Genomic DNA, 12,182 nt, shown 5'->3' on the forward strand with positions numbered 1-12,182 from the left:
AATTCCAAAATAGTATGCTGTTTTGATTTGGGAAACATTTAGATTGCTGGTCTTTTATCTCATCTCTGAAAATTGTCTGAATTTACTGGCTATTTTCTTAGAATGGTTTCTTTCCCAATTTACTGACAATTTGAGTTGGGCATCAATGGCTTTGATTCTTACTAGGGGTGTCCTAGTTTTTGCTCAGATATTCTCTGTCCTCAGGAAATTGACCTGAGCCTCAAACTGAGTTTGAATGTGACCCTTAAAACTGCATGAATAGTTTCCAATTTGCTGCCGCGTGCTCAAATCCTCCACACCCAGGGCTCCTTGCTTTACATTTTGTCAGGGCTGAAGTGTAATTAGGAGGGGGCTTGCCCGCTCCTTAGCTCATGGGTCCCTAACCCTGGGTGGGGACGGTGCCCCTGCTGTACAGTGGGGGGGAGAGGGGTGCAGGCCAGTTTGCAGCCCTTCCCTGGGCTCACCTCGCCTGCCTCCTTGGCTCCACCTCCTGTTGGATCAGCAGAGTGTTAGGTTCTCCTGGGGGTGTGCATGCAGTTGTGTGATGGGTTCCTGTATATTGTAATATGTGATAGTGGTGGAAATGGGGTCATCTCATGACCAGCGGCTGACCCCAACCTGGTCTATGCAGGGATTGTCTTCCCCAAGGCCGGTCCCTGGTGTCAGGAAGGTTGGGGACAGCTTTAGCTGCTGACTCCTAGGGCTGATGACTGTCCCCTTGGGGAAGGCACAGCAGCCCAAGCAAGGTGCAGTTAGCTGGCAGAGCTGGTGCAGCGTGGAGCGGGCCACAGTTGAGCTTTCCTAGAACTTGAAGCCAAGCGGGAGAAGAAGGCACAGTCGACCTTGAACCCAGTAGTGCCAGAGAGCCGTGCGCGGGCGAAGATAAGGACAGCCGTCGTGGCGGCCATTGCTGCTGGCGGTCTGAAGCGCAGGCTTTGTCCTAGGCAGGAGCGCGCGCCTCCTAATCCTCGCTCACACCTGGGAGGCAGCAAGAGGGCCCTGGTCGGGACGCCCCCTCAATTCAGGATTTGAGTCTGGAACCCTCCTGGGATCCTTTCCATTGGCTGTCTTGTTCCGGTCCTCCTTTGAGCACTCGTGTGTTCTAGTTTCTTCCTGGCTCGAAGGGATGTTGCTAAAGTCGGTCTTGAGGAGCAGGAAGAGAGGTGTTCCTCAGCTGCTGGGACACGGCAGATCCTTGTCAGGTCCCGGAGCGAGCGCGTATAAGGCACTCCGTCATCAGAGCTGTCTGCGGAGGCCAGTGACTGCCCAAGGTCTCAGAATGCTTAATAAGGACTTGAAAGTTCAGTGATGTGTTTATAGGGCCCCTGGGCCTGGGGTATGTGTGACTGCCCCTCCTGACACTCGGGGTGATTTAACTCCTCCATGACGACGCTTTGCAGACTCGCTACGGGACTCAAGTCTGCAGCTGCGTGGCTGTCCCCTGGGCACTGCTGCCTGCCTGCTGAAAGGAGACCAGGCATTCGACGTCGGCCAGCCCAAGGAGGGGCTGAAGCTAGTGAGCAAGGACAGGTGAGTCGAGGCCTCTGCTGCTGTTGGTGTTTTAATCCTAAGCTGAGAACATCCCTTTCCACAGGGCGTGGGCCAGTCCCTGCGTGTGACAACCTCACGTGACAGAGTCACGCAGGCTGGTTTGCTTGTGGTTCACGTCCACTCGGTCTCTCGCCGCGGTCACACTATCCAGCCCCCAGAACACACGTACACCCACTCCTGCCCTTCGGTGGGAGATCACACCTTCAGTAAATGTTGATGACTTGGCAGAAGTACTTCCTCCAGCCTGTCACATGTGACCACGTCCCGAACATGCTATGTCATACATGTGCCGAGGTATACGCGGCAGGTGTACATACGCACCAGGGACCGGGACTCCGACCTCAGAACCGTGAGGTCCCGACTCGGCCCCGGTGTGTGTGCGCATGGGGACCCGAATGCCCCGCTGGCTAGGTGCCTCCTATACTTGGTTAAGTAAAGCCCCCCTAAGGTGCGCGCAGATGTGCTGTGTTTTGTGCCACCCACAAAGTCACTTTTGTGTCCATAATGATCTTGTTTCTCAGAGGCAGTTTGCTGGTGTCCTGCCTGGGTGGAGGCTTCCCCCTGCCTGCTGCCTGGCGGGCGCCTGGTCTGTATCTGTAACAAGCTGCCGTTCTCACGCGCTCGTCTGTGCCTCTGTACCCGACTTGGCAGACACTGTTCCTCCAGCTTGTCACATGTGACCAGGTCATGAAGCCGGATCCCGGATTTTGATTTCCTCTCTAGTCTAGTGGCTCTGGGTGGCCGCCTCATGGTGGCTTACCCTGCTCTGGAACCTGCCATGCATCTGCATGGTTGTAGGAAGGGGGACAGCCACGGGGTGCACCCTGTCCACGGAAAACTCACGGATGTAACTTGCTTAACTTTTATGGAATTTTGCTTATTTGCCGTCTTTTAAGTTTTTGCCGTGGGGCGCATGTGCTTGCCCGAGACAGAGAGAAAGTGAGAGATCATCTCCCGGAGGATGGCCATGCCACAATCCCTCCTCCATTCCCCTTTTGGGATTTTGAGCATGTATGGATGCACACTTACCTAGTGTGATTTCCAAGCCTCTTGGTCTGGGACTTGAACCACTCAGTGGGCCATGTGAGACCCAGCGCCTTCACGTCACAACACCGGCTGGCTCTGGTTATTTGCCCCTTTAAAGGTCCTGTCTTCTTCAGTACAGTCACTCGCTGAGGTCTGGGGCCAGGACTCCAAACTAGGAACTGTGAAGGGAAGCAGTTCAGCCACTGTGTCCCAAGTGACACATGGGTGGGGGTTAGTCCTGGGAGGGTCAGCGAGCGTGTCAGGTGCAGGGTGCTGAGCGAGCACTTGAGCTCGTCTCGAGCACACAGGCATCTGTCTGTTTCCAGCTGCTCTGCAGCCACAGTGGCACCGAGCTGTGGGCACATTCTGCAGTGGGAGCCGTGACCCCACAGGAGCCAGGTTCCCCGGCAGGTGGCATCCCTTCCTGCCCCAGCACTCACACAGGTGGGTGGTGAAGGAGGACCCTAGGCCCCCGACTCCTGGGCCCGTGCTCTGGGGAGTCTTCAGGCTGTGAGAAAATACTTCTGGCTTCTACTTAGAAGTTGTTCAGATGACGTAGTTGTCATGTTGCTGGACTGTCTCATGGCAGTTTGAGTCCTGGACCCGGTGGCTTGAAAAATCACACTGGACGTGTGTGTGTGTGTGTGCCCAAGATCCCAATAGGATAATGGAGGAGAAGGGATTGCAGTGTGGCCCTAACCCCTGGGGGGTGATTTCTCACTTTCCCTCTCACTGTCCCTGTCTGTCTCTCTCTGGCAAGTGCATGTGCCTTAAGGCAAAAACCTCTTAAAAAAAAAAGCCATGTGTGAGGAGGAAACGAGGTGCGGCCGGGCGCAGCAGAGCACCAGGCCTGCTCACCTCCGTGAGCGCTTATTGGCTGGATCATCTACAGCATGGTTTTGTTTGTTTGTCAAACAGCTTTCCCTAGTATTTTAAATTTACATGTGGGCCATTTTATTTACTTGAGTTTTAGCCAAATACCATTCTTTGAAGCTTGGTTTTTCTTACATTTTTTCCAAATGGAAATGAAATAAATTGACACTGCAGCTCCCTTTGCACTTCGATGTTTCTCCTGCTCCCCGCTTCCCAAGTGGAGGGCTGAAGCTCAGGGCAGGGCATGACTTCCAGTGTAACTTAGTCTCTTCTCTGTACTCGACGTGGATCCTGCAGGCTTGTCCTCAGCTATGGGAAGGAAGAGGCAGGAAGGCTGGACTTCTGTGATGGCCACAGCCCAGCCCAGACCATCACCTTCATCTGCCCGTCGGAACGGAGAGAGGTGAGTGCGCGTCTCAAGACGACGCTTGGGCAGTGACCAGCTGGGCCACGTAGGCTGCCTCAGTGGAACTTGTGACTGGGCAAGGCTTACGTGGCCTCCAGCATTGCGCCGGTGGCTCTCAGGAGGAGGCCGGTTTCAGCCCTGCAGGGTGCCAGGGAAAACAGCTTTTAGCTTTTATGCCCCACCCAGGGGTCTCTGCAGATGTCAAGGTGGGAGGGGGTGTTGTTCTAAAGTGAGTGGGATGATTTTCAGTGGTTGGGGACAGAGTTAAAAACTGTTTATGATTAGGTTGATTGTAGTTAATAGTGGAGCAGCGATTTCCCTCCCCCTTCCGGCCTCTCCGCGGCTCCCTCTCAGGCAGCTGTCTGCCCCTGGCTGTTTGCCACATCGCTGGTGCGGTTGTACCCTCCTCCTCGAGGTAGTGCTGAGTCCAGTTTGTCCTTGAGCCCAGCAGCCTGTGCACGCAGGTTTGCTGTCTTAAGTATTTTCCCGGGACAGGAGGTGCTAATGGAGAGGGGGCGTCCCATCCCGGGGAGGAAGGGCTAGGGCTTTTCCTTGGATTTATTTCCGCCTTTTTGTTATAGAATTAAGTAGGAGGGGTGGAATTCTTTTGCAGAGACCCACACTCCCCTCCCCCCAAACAAATGTGGAGTTTGCTTTGAGTTCAGGCTGGCAGCTGGCCTTTGAGGGGGGAGGCAAGGGCAGGCAGGGGTCAGCTTTCCATCCTCCACCCTGAGACTCCCGCATCCACGTGCTGTCAGCCCATGGGACACTGGACTGTCTGAGTTAGTTCTGAACAGGAACGTCAAGGAGTACTTGGTTACGTCTTCCATTGGGATGACACCTACAGGCGTCTTTGAGTCTGTACATTCTAAGCTGATGGTGGCGGTAGTGTTTTCCTTTTTATTTGTTCTATATTTTATTCTATAAGAGTCTTTTTACACGATGACAAGAAAATTGGGAGTTTCTCTCCAAGGGGCACAGGCATTTCTTGGTGTTGGAAGAGGAGGCGGGTTTGTAACTCGGGATTTAACCATTAACTGGGCAGAACTTGTGCTGAACGCGCTTTGACACGGAGCACTCAGAAGGTTCATTCAGACATTGTGTCGGCTCATTGAAACTTTTGGGAGCTGGCATTTAGTGAACACTTATTGTGTCACATAGTTATCGAATTCATATACTGTAAAGTCCGTTTTTTTTTTTTTTTTTTTTTTTAAAGAGTTTTTTTTTTTTTTTTTTTTTTAACTAAAGGGCTCATGTGCTCACCAGAGACAGAAGGCAAGAAGTCACCCCCTGAGGGCACGTTCACACCACAATCCTTTCTCCACCAGTCTCCTCCTGGGATTTTGCGCACACAAGCACATGTGTCCAGCGAGAGTTTTAAGTCACCAGGTTTGGGACTTGAACTGTGGTCAGAGTCCTGGACCCGGTGGCTTGAAAAATCACACTGGACGTGTGTGTGTGTGTGTGCCCAAGATCCCAATAGGATAATGGAGGAGAAGGGATTGCAGTGTGGCCCTAACCCCTGGGGGGTGATTTCTCATTTTCCCTCTCGCTGTCCCTGTCTGTCTCTCTCTGGCAAGTGCATGTGCCTTAAGGCAAAAACCTCTTAAAAAAAAAAGCCATGTGTGAGGAGGAAACGAGGTGCGGCCGGGCGCAGCAGAGCACCAGGCCTGCTCACCTCCGTGAGCGCTTATTGGCTGGATCATCTACAGCATGGTTTTGTTTGTTTGTCAAACAGCTTTCCCTAGTATTTTAAATTTACATGTGGGCCATTTTATTTACTTGAGTTTTAGCCAAATACCATTCTTTGAAGCTTGGTTTTTCTTACATTTTTTCCAAATGGAAATGAAATAAATTGACACTGCAGCTCCCTTTGCACTTCGATGTTTCTCCTGCTCCCCGCTTCCCAAGTGGAGGGCTGAAGCTCAGGGCAGGGCATGACTTCCAGTGTAACTTAGTCTCTGTACTTCTCGCGACGTGGATCCTGCAGGCTTGTCCTCAGCTATGGGAAGGAAGAGGCAGGAAGGCTGGACTTCTGTGATGGCCACAGCCCAGCGGTGACCATCACCTTCATCTGCCCGTCGGAACGGAGAGAGGTGAGTGCGCGTCTCAAGACGACGCTTGGGCAGTGACCAGCTGGGCCACGTGGGCTGCCTCAGTGGAACTTGTGACTGGGCAAGGCTTACGTGGCCTCCAGCATTGCGCCGGTGGCTCTCAGGAGGAGGCCGGTTTCAGCCCTGCAGGGTGCCAGGGAAAACAGCTTTTAGCTTTTATGCCCCACCCAGGGGTCTCTGCAGATGTCAAGGTGGGAGGGGGTGTTGTTCTAAAGTGAGTGGGATGATTTTCAGTGGTTGGGGACAGAGTTAAAAACTGTTTATGATTAGGTTGATTGTAGTTAATAGTGGAGCAGCGATTTCCCTCCCCCTTCCGGCCTCTCCGCGGCTCCCTCTCAGGCAGCTGTCTGCCCCTGGCTGTTTGCCACATCGCTGGTGCGGTTGTACCCTCCTCCTCGAGGTAGTGCTGAGTCCAGTTTGTCCTTGAGCCCAGCAGCCTGTGCACGCAGGTTTGCTGTCTTAAGTATTTTCCCGGGACAGGAGGTGCTAATGGAGAGGGGGCGTCCCATCCCGGGGAGGAAGGGCTAGGGCTTTTCCTTGGATTTATTTCCGCCTTTTTGTTATAGAATTAAGTAGGAGGGGTGGAATTCTTTTGCAGAGACCCACACTCCCCTCCCCCCAAACAAATGTGGAGTTTGCTTTGAGTTCAGGCTGGCAGCTGGCCTTTGAGGGGGGAGGCAAGGGCAGGCAGGGGTCAGCTTTCCATCCTCCACCCTGAGACTCCCGCATCCACGTGCTGTCAGCCCATGGGACACTGGACTGTCTGAGTTAGTTCTGAACAGGAACGTCAAGGAGTACTTGGTTACGTCTTCCATTGGGATGACACCTACAGGCGTCTTTGAGTCTGTACATTCTAAGCTGATGGTGGCGGTAGTGTTTTCCTTTTTATTTGTTCTATATTTTATTCTATAAGAGTCTTTTTACACGATGACAAGAAAATTGGGAGTTTCTCTCCAAGGGGCACAGGCATTTCTTGGTGTTGGAAGAGGAGGCGGGTTTGTAACTCGGGATTTAACCATTAACTGGGCAGAACTTGTGCTGAACGCGCTTTGACACGGAGCACTCAGAAGGTTCATTCAGACATTGTGTCGGCTCATTGAAACTTTTGGGAGCTGGCATTTAGTGAACACTTATTGTGTCACATAGTTATCGAATTCATATACTGTAAAGTCCGTTTTTTTTTTTTTTTTTTTTTTTAAAGAGTTTTTTTTTTTTTTTTTTTTTTAACTAAAGGGCTCATGTGGCTACGGGGTGCTAGGGTGCGTATACTCGCTGGAGAGACAGAGAGCCTTCTTTTCCAGTCTCCTCCTAGGGTTTTGGGCATGCATGTATATGCGCCTGGCGTGAGCTGCCAGATCTGGAACTCGAATCACAGTTGGCCATGTGGGAGTCCACGACATAACCATTATGCCATCTGTTGGTCCCAGAAGTCCCCTATTTTAAGTGGAATTCAGTTCAGTGGTTATTAGTATATTACAGAATTAGTCATGTCCACCATCTAATTTTAGAGCTTTTCCATCACCCCCGAAGGAAACCTGGTGTCCAAGCTGTCTCTGCCTGTCCTCGTCCTCAGCAATCATGAACCCACTGTGTTTCTGTAGATTCGCCTTCTGGACACTTCCTGAATCTTACAGGGCTCGGCCTTTGTGCAGGCTTTTCTTGGTACCCAGCTCTGTGTCACTCAGTGCTGACTAGCCTGAGCCTGATGGTTGGAAGCATCGATTTTGAGTCAGACAGAGGAGGATGGGGCTTGCAACTCTGTGGCCTTTTTAATTAGTCATCTGACATCTTGTAAAGGAAGCATGTAGCAGGTGCTCAGCAAATGCTTACAGAACGGGGCCAGCAGGTGGCGTGGTGGTTGGGGTGCTGGACACTTACCTGGCCAATGAGGATTTGGACTTGGTGGCTTGTTTCTCACTTTCCCTCTCTCTCTGTCTTTCTCTAGTGAGTATGTGTGTCCTGTAGCAAATGAAAAAATAAGAATAATGATAAATAAAAGTTAAGTAGATCACTCTTTAAAAAAAGAAATTACAGAATGAACGGTGCCTTCCTGGTACTGAGACCCTCATGGCATGTCTCTCGAGAGCGATTAAAAAGATGATGGTGACACTCAAATGCATGGTGACCTCCCTTGTCCTCATCCTTTCCTGTTCATGTCACGGGTGGTCCTTGCAGCTCCTGGTCTGTAAAAGCTATCCGGACATCAAAGTGGCAGGACGCGGGCTTATGTTTGAGGGGTGCCCAGAATTGAGTACAGGGGGGGAAGCTGCCTCCTAGGGAAGAGGTTTGGGAATGTCAGCTGCGTTGTGCATGTGCTTGGGGGGGGCTCCCTCAGCAGCAGGGTTCAGTCGGATGGGTGGACTGCGCGGCCCTTGTCACTGCTGCCATTGGTCGGGCTCGTGGAGTGCCAGGCGGTGAGTTCAGGGTGTGCTGAAGCCTGAGTGTCACTCTGAAGGTGCCCAGAAAGGAAATGGAGTCAGAGTAAGTGAAGTTGTACGCCGGACAGAGAACAAAGGGAAAGGCAAAGGAGACAGAAGCAAGCACACTTGTTAGAAGGTACATCACGTGAGTGTGTTAGGGTTAGGGCTCAGCGCTAGGAACCGGAGAGGGAGCCCAGTCTGGCTCCGAGCTCTCTAGCACACGGGAAGCAGGCGCCACAGGTCCGTGTGTGCTCATCTCACCCACGCTGTCCCCAACAGGGCACCATTCCCAAACTCACTGCCAGCTCCAACTGCCGCTACGAGGTGGAGTGGGTCACCGAGTACGCCTGCCACAGGGACTACCTGGAGAGCCAGAGCTGTACCCTGAGCAGCGAGCAGCACGACGTCGCCGTCGACCTCAGCCCCCTGGCCCAGGACAGGGGTGAGTGGGTGCTGGCACCGTCCTGCACCTGCTGGAGAGTAGGCTTTTGGGTGGGCGGGCCGTGGGCTCACACCGTGCCGCTGGCTTGGGCAGTATGCTTTGGGCTTTTCAGAAATTGGGCTTAGACCAGAGGTTGTAACGCTGCCACTTTGTAGCACCTGCTGATGTCAGAAAGCGCCGTCTCCTTTCTCTCCCTTCCCGTAGGCTCACACTACACATCGGAGGGGACGGAGTACAGGTTCTACCTGAATGTCTGCGGCGAGATGGAAGCCCCGATCTGTAACAAGAAAGAAGCTGCCGTGTGCCAAGTGAAGAAGAGCGACTCCACCCAAGTCCGAGTAGCAGGAAGATACCAGAATCAGACCCTCCGGTGTGTAAACAGCCCCACGGCGCTCCAGAGCACACTGTGTGTGCTTGGGAGACAGCTCACCCCTGGTCATCTTCCTCCTCCCGGTTTCCGTAAAGTGCAGAAAGTCAGTTGATCTGGGTTCCTTCCTGTTTGGTGTGGGCAGGTTGCCACGACTCACCTAGCAGCGAGATGTTTTTCTTGGTTTCTGGGGTTACGTGCTGCGCTTTGAGTCGTTCACTTCGTAAACACATCGTTTGTAAGGGGCTGTGCTGTAGGACAGCCATTGAATCCGTTCACAGTTGATACAAGTTTTGTATTTTTAAATTTATTTTAGCGTTTCTTGAGCAGTTTGAGAATCTGAACTACTGTTAGCATTATACAAAAAAAAAATTTATGAGAAATTTTTGCTGCGGGGCACATGTGCTCACTGGAGAGACAGAGAGATAGAAAGCGAGAGTTCACCCCCAGCGGGCTGGCCACTCCGCAGTCCCTTCTCCATCCTCCTCTCAGAGGAGGATGTGCACGTACGTGCATCTTGTGTGAGATTCAAGTCTCTGGATCCAGGACTCGAACCACGGTTGGCCACGTGGGAGTCTATTACCTCAACCACCATGCCCCCTGCTGGCCCCCTAGAAAAGTTTTAAAGAACTCAAAAGGGTTCTGCAGGATCTGTAAGACCTTTCACGTGGTAGCTACCGTCAAACAGTAGGAAAGTTAGATTACGTGGGAATGGATATGTCCAGGCCTCCTCAGGTAGGATGTGGAAGGCGGTTGCTGGAATGTGGATTTCAGATGAAATCCTAAAGACTCTCAGCACTTTCTTCTAGCCAGTTAGGGCCTTGAAGGCAGAGGACGATGTTCCGCACACTTGGGACTCACTTCCTTAAGACCTTTTCCCCTCTCTGGCTACGGAGCTCGCGGTTCTATGGCAGTAGTGATTTGTTGATGGCATGCAAAAGGCTTATTGTAGGAACTTTTAGAAACTCATTTTTTTCTTAGTTCTACAAAACCTTTTTGTCTCCGTATTCACAAAAACCTAGGTACTCTGACGGAGACCTCACCTTGATATATTTTGGAGGTGAAGAGTGCAGCTCCGGCTTTCAGCGGATGAGTGTCATAAACTTTGAGTGCAATCAAACTGCAGGTGAGTGTGTGCAGGGGGTTACGTCCCTGCGCTTCTCGGAGCGCGGTGAGCGTGGTGAGCTCGGTAATCAGATGCCCTCCTTTGCACCTGGCCACCTCCAGTCCTCAGACGGCTTTTCTGTTGGACGAACACACTCCCTGCCCCCGCTCCCCCACGACACGCACATCCCGTTTCCATTTTCCTTTACACTCTGAGTTTGTTTTGGACCTGGGCCCGGTGCTGTGTTGGAGCGAGGGCGGGTCCTGCAGAGAGTGCTGGGCTTGCTGGGCCGCGTTTCCATCCGGAGCTGTGTTGGAGCGAGGGCGGGTCCTGCAGAGGTAGACTGCTCACCCACATTGAGTGGACGGCCCCGTTTTCGTGTCATAAGTTCAAGAGAACGCTCTTTACAAGGAGGTGGGACTTGGGGATTCAGATGTCACTGGGCAGGTTTCAGCTAGAGGTGTGGCTTTTTCCTATGCTTAGAAGTGTCCTTGAGTCACCAGGCACTGGCACTTCAAGAAGCTGTGTAGCCATCTGGATCCTGAAGATTATAGACAAGTTTTGCATCTGGAGCTGGGTGACAGAATTCTGTCTCCACCAGAGACCTGTCCCATCCATTGACCCAGGCTTCGAGCCCTGGCAACCCGACCCGTCATTGCACAGAGCCCTGGTTCTGGAGCTGGCCTGCGTCCGCCCCAGCCCACACACATGCTGCTGCCCCGCCCCGGGAGTCTTTGTGGCCCTTTCTTCTGTTCTATGGGTTTCTATGGCAGAGATCTGGGTGGTTTTGGTCTCAGCAGGTTCCTGTTTGACACTGTAGGGCCCGAGAGCCACCTGCACGAAGCGGGCTGTGCCTGTGACAGTTTTCTGTCCTTGGTGGGTGATGGACCAGTGGCTGATTGTTGTAGCACACAGCTCTGACCACTTTGAGCCAGCAAGTGCAGGACGAGCCTCGGGAGCGGCCTCCAGGAATGCTCAGTCACCACGCCCTGGTCACTAGGTCACTGCACTTAGGGCGTCGCTGCTCGTGGGGCCCCTGAGACCCTCCCACCCCCTTCCTGCTGCACGTAGGCTCTGCTGTTCCCCTTGAGCGTCGGCCGGCCCTCGGCGTCACTTTCTCAGCACGCTCTTGTGTTTTCCTATACCTGTTTGCTTAGGCCTGCATGGCCTGAGAGCGCTGTGATGACAGAGGGCCTCCCGCTGTGGGGTGGAGAGGGTGTGATGACCCCAGTGGGTGGCAGTGTGTGCTAGGGTAGGGCAACCCCGCTCTTTCCCAGGAGGGAGACACTGAGAGCGGCCTGGCTGGGGTCTGGGATGCGCCCTGGAGATGAAGGCGTTAGGAGGTGCCTGAGCTGCAGAGTGAGGAGTGCGCCAGGTGCGGGCTGGGCGACCGTGGGGCCAGGACTTGGGGCCAGGCATGAACCGGGGGAGCCGTGAGCAGGTCGGAGGAACATCCTCAGAACATGGCTGACGGTGACCGTGGACAGGTGTCCGGTGATTGGAGCGGGGTCTGAAAACCCGTGTGTCCTACAGAACAGTTGGACTGGATTTGGAAGTCATGAATCTCGAGCACTTTGAGCAGGAGTGCGTGATGCCTTCCACTGGGGATGAGAGAAGTCGGCGTGGCCTTGGGGTCCAGCCGCCCTCTGCTGGCACTTCCCACCCCTTAGGTTCGCCATCGTTCTTCACTCGCACTTCTTTAGGACCAACTTCCAGGAGACTTTCTGGGTTACTTCCTTGTGCCCCACATCCTGAGCCCCAGGCATGCCGCCTCCTCTATCAGGTACTGTGCGTGGCTCTGGCGGCAGCTGCCCTAGGCTGCCCTCTGCGGGCTCTCCAGGTCCCTCCAGGCCCCTCCGCTGGCTCTGCAGGCCCGCC

General features: G+C 53.3%; 1 protein-coding gene across 1 annotated transcript in view; it reads left to right on the forward strand.

Annotated features, from left to right (window-relative positions):
• The window catches only part of IGF2R (insulin like growth factor 2 receptor), a gene marked incomplete at its 5' end in the record, with an annotated part of 104,333 nt that overhangs the window by 19,313 nt on the left and 72,838 nt on the right, over positions 1 to 12,182 (forward strand). The window contains 5 exon segments of the mRNA XM_014589243.1: positions 1,401 to 1,530; positions 5,847 to 5,952; positions 8,670 to 8,832; positions 9,037 to 9,202; positions 10,222 to 10,325. Coding sequence (XP_014444729.1) covers positions 1,401 to 1,530; positions 5,847 to 5,952; positions 8,670 to 8,832; positions 9,037 to 9,202; positions 10,222 to 10,325 — 669 coding nt within the window.

This window comes from Tupaia chinensis, unplaced genomic scaffold, assembly GCF_000334495.1.
Source record: "Tupaia chinensis unplaced genomic scaffold, TupChi_1.0 Scaffold000346_1, whole genome shotgun sequence".
Lineage (NCBI taxonomy): Eukaryota > Metazoa > Chordata > Mammalia > Scandentia > Tupaiidae > Tupaia > Tupaia belangeri.